This window comes from Macaca nemestrina, chromosome 17 (genome assembly GCF_043159975.1).
Source record: "Macaca nemestrina isolate mMacNem1 chromosome 17, mMacNem.hap1, whole genome shotgun sequence".
In the NCBI taxonomy this organism is placed as follows: Eukaryota; Metazoa; Chordata; class Mammalia; order Primates; family Cercopithecidae; genus Macaca; species Macaca nemestrina.
Genome location: NC_092141.1, coordinates 6,642,827 through 6,655,697, shown reverse-complemented (window position 1 = coordinate 6,655,697; position 12,871 = coordinate 6,642,827). Strand labels below are relative to the sequence as shown.

At 53.9% G+C, this 12,871-nt stretch overlaps 1 protein-coding gene across 1 annotated transcript in view; it reads left to right on the top strand.

Moving 5' to 3' along the window:
* Nucleotides 1-12,871, top strand: part of LOC105472870 (PITPNM family member 3) — a 104,009-nt gene that overhangs the window by 66,167 nt on the left and 24,971 nt on the right. Inside the window, 2 exon segments of the mRNA XM_011726437.2 lie at nt 7,758-7,834; nt 8,604-8,839. Coding sequence (XP_011724739.2) covers nt 7,758-7,834; nt 8,604-8,839 — 313 coding nt within the window.

Sequence of the window (12,871 nt, the reverse complement as noted above, 5' to 3'; positions counted from 1 at the left end):
TTGGTGTGTTTTCTTCTAATACGAGGCCCCAAGCTCCTTCCCGCACCTCCCCCACCATTATTTAGATTGTCGTTTTTCCCTTTCTGCAAAGCTAGGGGCTGGGAAGCTGCAGAGGAGGGTGGCCTGCAGTCTGGCTGCTGAACAAACTCAGTGGCTTTTAAGTTTCACTCTCTTGGAGCCCTCAGGAACTGCCTAGGGACAGGGATGTGCTGGAGTGAGGAAGGTGGGCTCTGGGTCCCCCAACCTGCTTCAGCCAGAGCCAATCCACTTTTATCTTTGCAAATTGGGCTCCTAAGGAAACTTTCATTGGCTAAAATTTTCCCCTGTTTTTAAAAAAGTTTAAAAACCTTCAGAAGAGGGCCCATCATTTCCTCAGCTTCGTGCTGCTCCATCCACACAGTTACTGGCTGTTGGTCCCCACACCTTCTGTGTGGCCGCAGGTTCCCATTCATGAGCACACATTCCTTGAGCTCCTGTGGTGAGAGCTATGGGTTCCTTAGACAGTTTGTTATTCTGCCAGTGTGTTCCCCTCCCCAGATGCCCCTAAGCCTTTGGCATTCCCTTGAGCTGCTGGTCCAGTGACCCTATCTATGCCACATGCTATGATGCAGGGTCAGCGAACTGGTTCCAGGCGAACTTATTAGAGCTGTGGGAGCCACTGCTCCCCTCCCCTCCCCACACTTCCCCTCCCTTCCCCGCCCCCCGCCTTTTTGTTTTTTTGTTTGTTTTTTTTTTTTGAGACAGAGTCTCACTCTGTCTCCCAGGCTGGAGTGCACGATCTGGGCTCACTGCAACCCCCGCCTCCCAGGTTTAAGCGATTCTCCTGCCTCAACCTCCCAGATAGCTAGGATTACAGGTGCCCACCACCACGCCTGGCTACTTTTTGTATTTTTAGTAGAGACAGGGTTTCACCATGTTGGCCAGGCTGGTCTCGAACTCCTGACCTCAAGTGATCCGCCCACCTCAGCCTCCCTCGGTGCTGGGATTACAGGGGTGAGCCACCACGCCCGGCCCCACTGCTCCCTTTTCGAAGGGTCCTCAAAGCATTTGTTTATTAATTTGCCCCAGGACTTGCCTAGGAATGAACACCGAGCTCCCTAGTTGGAATCAACCACTTTGAAAAGCAAAGCGAAATGTGCTGCCTGCAGCTTTTTGGTTATTCTTCCTTTCTCCATAGCCTCTCAAAGCGACTCCATCCTTGTGACTGTGGGTCCCCTTCAAGGTCCTAGTGCCGAATTCTGCCGCATCTGGAGGCTTGGACTCATAGAATCTCAGACTGCCTGACTCTTACCAGGGAATGTAGGCAAACCCCTCGTTTTGCGGTGGTTTGCAGAGCGTGTCTGAGGTCACCCTCTGAGTAGGGGGTTAGTTTCCCATCCAAGGACTCTATCTGTGTCCTATCTTCCCTGTAAGTCTGTGTGTGTCCTTCTCTCTGCCTGTGTGTGTCACGTGGGCTCACCTGGGGAGTTGGGGCTGTGGGCTGAGCCCCCGAGATGCTACTGAATGAGGCTATAGTTCTTCCCAGATGTCACCTAGCTATATGGATGAATCCCACATGGCAGCAAAATAGCAAAGCCTTTGACTTCCAAGCAGGGCCAGGGTAGACTTGACAGGGGATCCTCAGAGGGTAACATGTCTTTATTTATTTATTTATTTATTTATTTTGAGATGGAGTCTTGCTCTGTCGCCAGGCTGGAGTGCAGTGGCGTGATCTCGGCTCACTGCAACCTCCGCCTCCCAGGTTCAAGCGATTCTCCTGCCTCAGCCTCCTGAGTAGCTGGGATTACAGGTGTGCACTACCACGCCCAGCTAATTTTTGTGTTTTTAGTGGAGATGGGGTTTCACCATGTTGGCCAGGCTGGTCTCGAACTCCTGACCTTGTGATCTGCCCACCTTGGTCCCCCAAAAAGTACTGGGACTACAGATGTGAGCCACAGTGCCCGGTGAGTAATGTGTCTTTTTATTTATTATTTATTATTATTATTATTTTTTTTTTGAGACAGAGTCTTGCTCTGTCGCCCAGGCTGGAGTGCAGTGGCACGATCGCGGCTCACCCCAACCTTCGCCTCCCAGGTTCATGCCATTCTCCTGCCTCAGTCTCCCGAATAGCTGGGACTATAGGCACCCGCCACCATGTCCGGCTAACTTTTTGTATTTTTACCAGTGACGGGGTTTTACTGTGTTAGCCAGGTTAGTCTCGATCTCCTGACCTCGTGATCCACGCACCTCGGCACCTCGGCCTCCCAAAGTGTTGGGATTACAGGCGTGAGCCACTGCGCCCGGCTAACGTGTCCTTTTAAATGGGGGAGGAGCTCGACTGAAAGGGCCTAACAGTCTGAGCAGTTCCTGCCCCTCATAGTAGCCTCTCCTCACTTTTTCCTCCCTGCCAAGAGTGCCCCTGAGGAGGCAGGGCTGAGGCGTGAAGGCATTAGTAAGAACAAAGAGACCATCCCTCTTTTACTCCCCTCCTTCAGGACGGTGAAGAGCCCTGGCCTGGTGACCTGGGCTGGTTTATGCAAAAAAAAAAAAAAAAAAAAAAAAAAAAAAATTGTGTTTCTACCCATGCATGAGCTTCCACTAGCTCATAGAAGATTAGATACCTTTGTAGCTACTTCTCAGCATGTGCCACGTGATCTCAAGGTGGGCCCAGCTCTGCTCGGTTGACTCCAGGGGTGGCTAACGGAGGGGTAGGAGTGACTGCCGAGGATGGAGGAGGAGACTGTTTGGCTTTAGCCAGGGGACCCCTCAGCATCCACCCCTGTGGACCCCAGAGGCTGGTAGCAAGAGAGAGGGAGACAGCCACGCTCTCCAGCCGAGCTGCGGTGATGCTTTGCTTGGGGTGCTGAGTGTGTGGGTGATGACCTTGGCTTTCGTCTCAAGAGCAGTGTGGCTCATTGGCAATTAGAGGGGATGATCACAATTGGTACCTCACCAAGGCTGTGATTAAGCAAAAATAGGCTCCATTCTTCAGGCATCAAGAGCAGCCATGGTGAGCTGGGTGGACCACCTCTCCTGATGTGGTGCTAGCAGGGTACTAGGAGCTGGCACTGTGGTAGCTGGCCTGTCTCAAAGCCTGTCAAAAAACACTGTCACAAAAACAGCTGTGGGCTCACCCACCCCAAACCTGGGCCCTGCAGGGACCCAGCCTGAATAAGGACGTGCAAACAGAAATTAACAGGAAGTGGGAAGAAACAGGCAGCCCAATGATGAGGTCCTGGGGTCCCCTGTATGTGGCTCTCCACCCCTGAGGACCCCCTGCCAGCTGCTTTTATCACCAGAGTCCCTGAGGAAGCCTCTAGGGGTAGAATTATAGAGCCCAGACCAGACTCTTCTAGAATCCCTAGAGGTTCCTACATACCAGTTCCCATGAGTACTTTCACGAAATGTGCTTCTCAGTGGATGATGCTTCCCTGAACCTGATTTCTCCTGAGGGTTTAATGGCGCACAGATGTCTCACAGGCTGTGTGCATCCTGGGATCTTCCAAAAGGTTTTCATAAAAATGCCATCCTAGGCCCTGAAAGCTGATGAACTCTATTCTCAAGGGGCCTACAGTCTGATGGGGAAATAGACAAGTGAGCCAGCACCAGCGCCACCTACTGTGGGATAACCATCTTTGCCTAGATAGATCAAAGATGGCTTTCTGGAGGTGACAGCAATTGAGCAGGGTTTTGCAGGATGAGTAGAAGTTTGCCAGTCTGCAAAGGCAGGAAGGGCTTACAGGCAGGCAGAGGGCTCACATGAGCAAAGGCAAGGACGAGTGAAAGGGTTATGTCTTAGGGGTGAGTCAGAGCCAATGGCCGCAATCATCATGGTAGGAATATCTGGCTTTTAGAAGAGCAGAGACCTGTGGGGAAGGTACAGGGAAGGTGGCCTACGGCTGCCCCTGCTTGTCTACAGGGGCCTCTGCTAAGACGAAGATGGGGGATGTGCCTTTCTGTGGGGAAGCTCTGGTCCTGTTAGTCACCTCTCAAGGGGCCAGAATCTAAATCTGGCAGGCTAGATCTCCCTTCCTCCATCTCCCAGAGCAAAGCATTCCTGGCTTTTGTGCATGGAAAGGAAGCAAGGCTCTGTCCCCAAACAGCGTAGGAGGCGAGACTCTTCCCTCCTGCTAGGGAGGAGTGAGGGATACTGAGGATAATCCTGCCCAGTCTCTGGCCTGTGGCTCCCATCCCCACGGAACCAGGCATGGCCTCAACATCGTTGGTGGCCAGGATGCAGCAGTCATCCATCGATTTGATGCCCAGAGCATCACATGGGTCCCGAGGGGGCTGGCTCCAGACAGATCAAAGATGTAGGCGCTCCTTGGCTTTTGTAATGGGTGAGGGTGCAGGGTCCAGCCCCCACCTAACAGAGGGCATCGTGCCCAGGAGACAGCAGGACCCTCATGTCTTCCCTGCAATGTATTTATAGCCTTGCCATAGTAATTTGTGGCAATCACAGCATTTAATCCTGTAATCACACTGCAAACAGGCACCCAGCCCAGCAAGGCCGAGGAGCCTGCCAGGGCTCAGGGAGGGACTTGGCACAAGGGAAGGCAAGTGTGGAGGCGGCAATGTCCCCAGCAGCCCATCTTGTCAGCTGTGGCCCTGGCTCTGTGCCCTGGATGTCCCCTGGATAGTGATAATAATAACAATAGCAGCTAACCCATGTGACACTTCCTGTGTTCCGCACCCTGCTCTAAGCCCTTTATGCATACGAACTCATCTATCCTCACCACCACCCCATGGGGTAGCTGCTTTTATTATCCCCATATTCCAGATGAAGAAACTGAGGCACAGGTCACACAGCTGATAAAAGCCAAGATGTGAACTCAGGTGAACTCAGATGTGATCCAGGGTCCCTGGCTTTAACCACGCTCCTCCCAGCCCTAGAGCCAACCTCAGCCCTGCCGTCACTCCTTGTTCTTCTTGACTCACAGCCTGCCCCAGAGTCGCACACACAGCTGCACACACCATGAAGCATGAGCGCTTTGTTTCAGGGAAGCCACACTCAGACCATCTCCCTCCTGGTGCTAGTTCATGGGGTGGAAACGGGCCTGGCAGCGGCAGACCTGGGCTTGAACCTTTAAGGTACTTGGGGCAGGTGACGTAGGTTGAGTCTCGGTTTGCTCATCTGTAAAATGGGGCTAATTACAAGACCATTCAGACTCAGAGAGAAATTGCGGGGACCAGACAGGATGAATCATGTAAAGCACATAGCGCCCAGGACATAATAAGTGCTTAATAAAGCTGAGCCATTACTGTTGTCTTGTGTTATCATCCTGTCCTGAGGGGAGAGCCTGGGTCTCCTCTAGCCAAGCCCAGGGCAATGTCTTTAGTAAGTTAGAAATTAGGCAGGAGAGCTGAGCCAGTGGGAAGAACTAGGAAGTGCTGGGCACAGCCGGGCCCCAGGATGGGTTTTCCCTCCTCCTGCATTTAGGAAACAATTTCCTGTCTGTGTGGGCAGCTCGGAGCTCATAAAGCAGTTACCCTTTGACTGGGATTGTGTCTGGGAGGACTGGATATTTCAGAAATGCTCTTCCCTGCTGAGAAAAGCTTCTCATGTGCAGTTCCTTGTAGAGGTACCCTCCCCTGGGGCTGGTTGTGGTGAGGGGATGTTGACAGGGTGCCTAGCGTTGCCCACAAAGCCCCCGGAAGTACCCTCCCCAGACGTGACTCCTAGAGGGGAGCAGCAGGCTGTGGTGGGGGTGCGGGGGGTGTGAAGAAGGCAAGGACCATCTTTATCTAGAACCTGCGACTTTAAGAGAGAGATGAGCCAGTTCCTCCTCCCTGAAGACAAACAGGTGGTTCAGCTTGGCTGTAGGTTTTAGCCACACACGGGAGGTAGCATCCATCTCACGGGAGAGGAAGGAGAGGAGCTGAAGGCAGCCTGGAGGCAGGAAGGAGTCCTCAGAGCGGCAGGTATCATTTGGGTGGGGGCTCGGGGGTGGCCGTTGGATGCTTTGAAGTGTCTCCACCCAGGAGTCCAATGTCATGACATTCAGGGGCGTAGGTGTTAGATCAGGGGTTGACAAGCGTTTCTGGAAAGGGCCAGATAATAAATATTTCCAGCTTTGTAAGCTGTAAGGTGTCTGCTGTGACTGCTCCGCTCCTATGGCACAAAAGCCGCCTGCCATAGACAATCTGTCAATGAAGGAGCCTGAGTGTGTTCCAATAAAACTTTATTTACAAAAAACAGGCAGTGGGGCAGATTTGGTCCATGGCTGTGGTTTACTGAATTCTGTGTGAGGGAAATGAGAGCTCAGGGAGGGCTGGGAGCGAAGAAGGACTTCCTGAAGGAGGAGGTGTTGAGCCCAGGCTGCTGAGAGGAGCAAGGAGAGATTTCTGGCAAAGGCCAGCTTTACCCTAAAGCTCATGGGGGATACCAAGAGGGTTTCAAATGCTGACCTTACCTCTCTGGGAGTCTGCCTTCCCTAGAAAGTGGTCCCGTAATTCAAGGCTCTATTATCTCTCTGATAACTTCAAATATATATATACACACACACACACACACACACACACACACATTTTGAAAGTATTTATCCAGCTGTATTAGGGTTCTCTAGAGAAACCGACTGAAAGGATATATACACAGATGTATAAAAAGAGACTTATTGGCTAGGCATGGTGGCTCGTGCCTGTAATCCCAGCCTTTTGGGAGGCCGAGGCGGGCAGATCACTTGAGGTCAGGAGTTTGAGACCAGCCTGACCAACATGGAGAAACCCCGTCTCTTCTAAAAATACAAAATTAGCCAGGTGTGGTGCGCATACATGTAATCCCAGCTACTCGGGAGGCTGAGGCAGGAGAATCGCTTGAACCTGGGAGGCGGAGGTTGCGGTGACCTGAGATTGCACCATTGCACTCCAGCCTGGGCAACAAGAGTGAACCTCCGTCAAAAAAAAAAAAAAAAAAAAAAGAAAGAAAGAAAGAAAGAAAAAGAAAAAAGAGACTTATTGTGAGGGACTGTCTCTTGTGATGATGGAGGCTGAGAGGTTCCCTGATCTGCTGTCTGGAAGTTGGGAGGCTCAGGAAAGCCTGTGGTATAGTTCCAGCCTAAGCCCAAAGGCCGGAGAACCAGGCGAGACAATGGCATGAATCCCAGTTCAAGTCCCAAGGCCAGAGAAGTGGATGTGCTGATGTGTGAGGCAGGAGATGGAAATCTGGAGCTTGAGAAGAGTGAATCCTCCCTCCCTGCACCTCTTTGTTCTACTCAGACCCTCACGGACTGCACGGTGCCCACCCGCCTTGGCAGGGCAGATCACCTTCGTTCACTGCTTCAAATGCCAACCTCTTCCCCAAACACCTCACAGATAGACCCAGAGAGTGTGTTCTACCAGCTCTCTGGGCACCTCTCAGCCCCGTCAAGAGAGGGTGCATACAATTTGCCATCACACCAGCAATTCGAGTTGTTCTCAGCGGGAGGCTTGGCTCAAATCGCCGTCAGTAACTGGCAGTGGAAGTCGCCGGGCGGCACTCAGCCTTGCTGCTGTCTGTGGTGGAGAAACGCAGGCTGGCTCCTTTCGAGGAAGCCCCTCCTTTCAGGAGCACCATCCGCGACGGCCTCACTCTGCCACCCTCCCTTTCCTTGTGAGGAGAAAGGGCTTCATGTTGTGTGGGTCTCAGAGGCAGGGCCTGGATGGGGTGACTCTTCCTAGCTCCAGACTCTAACTAACTTGAGCTCACCTATGATGTAAGCCAAGGCCTCACCTTTAGAGCCAGCTGGGCCCAGGGAGTGTCTGATCACCTGAGGATGCTGAGCTCTCCTTTCCCTCTGCAGGAGAACTGTACCGGGTTTCCTTGAGAAGACAGAGGTTCCCGGCCCAGGGAAGCATCGAGATCCACGAAGACAGCGAGGTGGGCTGGGTTTCGGAGGGCGTCTGGGCCCGCCTCGGAGGCCGGGATTTTAGGAACGGCCCTTGGATAATAAGCGGCCTCATTTTCTTCCAGCTCTTCATCTGACTTGCTGTGTGACCCTGGGTGGGTCCGTGTCCTTCCCTGGGCTTTGGGTTCCCGTATGAACAGGAAGCGTCTCTTGGGACTCTTCCTGCCCTGCCATCCCTCCTGGCAGCCCGTGTCCTTCCCTCACTCTGAGTGCCCCCGAGGTTCTGTCACACAGCGGGGGGTATTCGAGCTGAGACTACTCCTCAGATTGCAGTTAAGACAGGCTGGACGGCCGGGCGTGGTGGCTCACGCCTGTAATCCCAGCACTTTGGTAGGCCGAGGTGGGCGGATCACAAGGTCAGGAGATCGAGACCATGGTGAAACCCCGTCTCTACTAAAAATACAAAAAATTAGCCGGGCGCAGGGGCGGGCGCCTGTAGTCCCAGCTACTCGGGAGGCTGAGGCAGGAGAATGGCGTGAACCCGGGAGGCGGAGCTTGCAGTGAGCCGAGATTGCGCCACTGCACTCCAGCCTGGGCGACAGAGCGAGACTCTGTCTCAAAAAAAAAAAAAAAAAAAGACAGGCTGGACATAGTGCCTGCTTCTCTGGCCTCAGTCTCCCCGTGTGTGTGAGCATGTGCGTGTGTGTCCCTGTGTGTGTCCCTGTGTGTGTGTGTCCCTGTGTGCCTCCCCCTACCCCAGCCGCCTTTCTCTTTCTGTATCCCAACCGCCTTGGCTCTCAGGAAGGCTGCCCGCAGCGCTCCTGCAAGACGCATGTCCTCCTGCTGGTCCTGCACGGGGGAAACATCCTGGACACGGGTGCCGGGGACCCGTCCTGCAAGGCAGCCGACATCCACACCTTCAGCTCCGTGCTGGAGAAGGTCACACGAGCCCACTTCCCTGCTGCCCTGGGCCACATCCTCATCAAGTTCGTCCCCTGTCCTGCCATCTGCTCTGAGGCTTTCTCGCTCGTCTCTCAGTGAGTCCATTTCTGCTTGTTTGGACTGGTTGGGGTTAGTGGGGGGACTACGTGGAGGGGTTTCCCCCACAACATGGACCCCATGGGCCGGTGGGTACCTGCAGGGACTCTCCAGGATGTCAGATCCTGATGAAACACAAGCATCCCTGGTGGAAGGTGTTGGGAAGAGTCCTCCGCCTGGGCCTGGGTGTGCCGGGGTCCTGTGAAATCTTGAGCCACTTCCTGTGTTCAACAAGCCTGCTCTGTTTGGCCCAGATAAAGACACTGAGTGTCGAGAGGTTGAGCAGTTTCCCCCAGGGTTGCCCAGCCCATGGAGACAGGAGTCAAACTCGGCCACACAGTCGCAGCCAAGTAGGAATCTGAAAAACACGAATGGTGTTTCTCCTTTGCTCTCACACCGTAACAGTCCACACAGGAGACTTCCGGGGCCACATGTGAGGGACTGTTTCCGTGTATACCAAGCAGTCAGTTCTGCTGTGGGCACCAGCTGGGTGCCCTCCAATTCAATTCCGCCACTGTCTACCTGCAGATAGCATCAGATCCACGGGGTGAGAGCTTGGTCCCACAAGACTGCCCCAAACTTCCGACACCGATACCGTGCCCCAGTTTGTTTTACCTGCACTGCTGACAGCACAGCTTCCAGCTGGGGTTCTCGCAACCCTGTCACCGGGTTCAATTAATTGCTAGATGGGCTCACAGAACTCAGGAAAATGCTGAATCACATTTACTGGTTTATTATAAAGGATACAGATGAAGAGAGGCATAAGGTGAGGTATGGGAGAAGGGACGTGGAGCTTCCCTAGGTGTGCCGGCCTCTAGAAACCTCCACACGTTCAGCTCTCTGGAAGCTCTCCTGTCCTTTTGTCTCTTGAATGGAGGTGTCACTGGCCAGGCATGACTGACAACGTAGATATGTGGTTGGACAAAAAGGGTCTGACATTCAGACCGAGTGGGGAAACCCCGCAGGGCCTGTCTGCTCAGATGCTTCTTGGCCTCTCCACAGCATTCCTTCCTCCTCAGTATGGGGCAGGACCCCTCCTGAAACGAGGGTCTCCTGACCTCAATCCAACAAGGGAGGTCAGAGAATTTCTTCACAGCCAGCTCCAAGACAGAAAGGTGGGGGAAAGTTCCTGCCTGGGGAGAGAATTAAAGGAGGGCAGGAGAATGTCAGAGAGAGAGACAGAGAGAGAGTGATTCTGTTTTCCAAGGCCTAAATGCCCCAACATTATAACAATGGCTACGGGAGCCAGGAACTTTGGACAAACCTATCTATCTATTCTCTCTCTCTCTCTCTCTTTCTATTTATCTAGGTATTCATCCATCCATCCATCCATCCATCCATCTATCCGTCCATCCTCATCACTCTATCCATCCATCTATCCATCCATCCATTATCTCTGTCTGTCTGTCTGTCTATCTATCTATCTATCTATCTATCTATCTATCTGATCTATCTGTCTACCTCATGATATCACAGTGCTGTGATGGAGGAGGAACAGGGCACTGTGGGCTCTCCGAGAAAGGCCAGAGAGGACTTCCTGGAGCAGTGACTTTTGGGTTTGCATACCATGGCTAAGTGTGTGGGCTCTCAGGCCGCATGGATCTGAATCCTGGCTGTGTGATCAGGGGAACGTGTTGAACCTCTCCTTATCTCAGTTTCCTAATCTATACAATGAAGGTAGCCTTAGTAAATAACCTCTCAGGGTGGCTGTGAAGAGTCTGTGTGCTAATGTGTGTGAAGCACTCAACACAGTGTCCAAAACATAGAAAGTGCATAGGGATGCCAGTCTTGGGGATGCCAGCCTTGGGGATGCCAACCTTAGGGATGCCAGCTGTGGGGATCCAGCCATGGGGATACTAGCCTCGGGGATACTAGCCTTGAGGATGCCAGCCTTGGGGATGCCAGCCTTAGGGATGCCAGCTGTGGGGATCCAGCCATGGGGATACTAGCCTCGGGAATACTAGCTATGGGGATACCAAGCTTGGGGATACTAGCCATAGGGATGCCAGCCTTAGAGATCCAGCCATGGGGATGCCAGCCTTGGGGATACTAGTCTTGGGAATACTAGCCATGGGGATGCCAGCCTTAGGGATGCCTGCTGTGGGGATCCAGCCATGGGGATACTAGCCTTGGGGATACTAGCTATGGGGATGCCAGCCTTGGGGATGCTAACCTTGGGGATGCCAGCCTTGGGGATGCTAACCTTGGGGATGCCAGCCTTGGTGATGCCAGCTGTGGGGATCTAGCCATAGGGATACTAGCCTCGGGGATACTAGCTATGGGGATGCCAAGCTTGGGGATACTAGCCATAGGGATGCCAGCCTTAGAGATCCAGCGATGGGGATGCCAGCCTTGGAGATACTAGCTGTGGGGATCTAGCCATGGGGATGCCAGCCTTGGAGATGCGATGCTAGCCTCAGGGATACTAGCCATGCGGATGCCAGCCTCGGAGATGCTAACCATGGGGATGCCAGCCTCGGGGATGCTAGCTGTCACTCACATCATCTTCCTCCTGGCTGGAAGAGGGGCTCTCTCTGCAGGTGGAGAGTGGGCTGGGGAGGGAGACTTCCAGCTCGCAGTAGGGAACCCAGCTGGTGGGGAGAAAGGAGGGAAGGATGTGTGCACAGAAGGGCTGGCTGAGCGCCGGGTAGCTTGCTCACTGCTGACGCTGGCATATCCTTGCCCACTGTGGGCTCTGGTACCTGTGGGGGACAAACTGAGGGGACCTCCAGGGTGTGGGGCCTCTGGGAGCTCCACCCGCTGCTCTAGGCCCTGAGGACTGTAGTGCTCCCCGCCTACCTGTCCTGTTGAACTAGCTAAAAGTAAGTGCCTGGGGCCGAGTGGATACCTAGATTCTCAGCAGTCATATGTGTAAAAAATGACCCAAATGCCTGCAGGGCCCAAATCCTGTAGGTATTTGGCAGATCGCTGGGGCTGGCAGCTGGGAACTTTCAGTCGGGGGCAGGAGGGAGGCCTCTGCACCTCCATTCTGCCTCTCCCCCTCACAGGACCCTGCCAGAGACTTGGGGCCGCTGCAGAGCCCAGCCCTCAGGCAGGGCCCTCATACCCTGGGGCTCCGGAGCTGGGGAAGGTGGGAAGAGGCCCCTAGCAGGGTGCCAAGTGTGTGGGGCACACCGCACCCCCAATTCCCCAGGAGAATGGGAGCCACTGTTCTCAGTCAGATGTGGCTCTGAGGAGGGCTCCGTGCGGGGAGGGCCAGAGTCCCCTGCCCTGGAGCTTCCAGCTGGTTGGGAGAGAGCATGGGCAAGCCCCTTCCCTTCCCTGGGCCTTCCTTTTCCCCCTCTGGATAGGGGGAAAGTCAGAGACTCTGATTTATCTGCATTCCTTGGACACCACCAGGAATTGCGGGCAGATCTCCATCAGAGTTGGAAGGAAGGAAGGAGATTAGGTCCGTAATTCCGCAACCTGGCTAATTGCCCAAATCCCTGGTGTGATTCTTGTTAAACTGCGAGATGTCCAGGCCTCCCCCGGGCGGTGGCTGATTCAGGAGGGAGGTGCCCCGGAATCTGCATCTCTGACACCTGCTCACTGCCTAGCTGGTGGCATAGCATGTTCCCTTGTCACTCTGCCAGTCCAGGACTTCACTGTGCAAGTTCATCATCCATCTCAGGAACCCCTCTACCTGTCCCCAGGACATCTGACCTCCAGAGCTGGGTCACCTCTATCTCCAGGAAGACGGATGGCCCAGCCATTCATGGGCCGGCAGGAGGGAGCTTAGTTCTCCCCCAGGCAGCTCCTTGCCAGGGCCATTCATCACCCCGTAATCACGGCTGGGAGGGAGCTCTTTCTCAGCTAATTAAAATCTCTCCGCTGCAATCGAGGCCTGTTTCCTCTAATTTGTGTTCTTTGGAGATGAGGAATGGCTGACAGGGCCAACCTTGTACACCACGAGGACTCTGCCACCTGCTGAGAGTGCTCGAGCCCTGTCACCTGCCCCAGATTCTGTCGAGTGCCAGTGGGATCTGCATTGGGCTCCATCAGCCTGAGCTTGGGCTAAGGGGGAAGGGCAG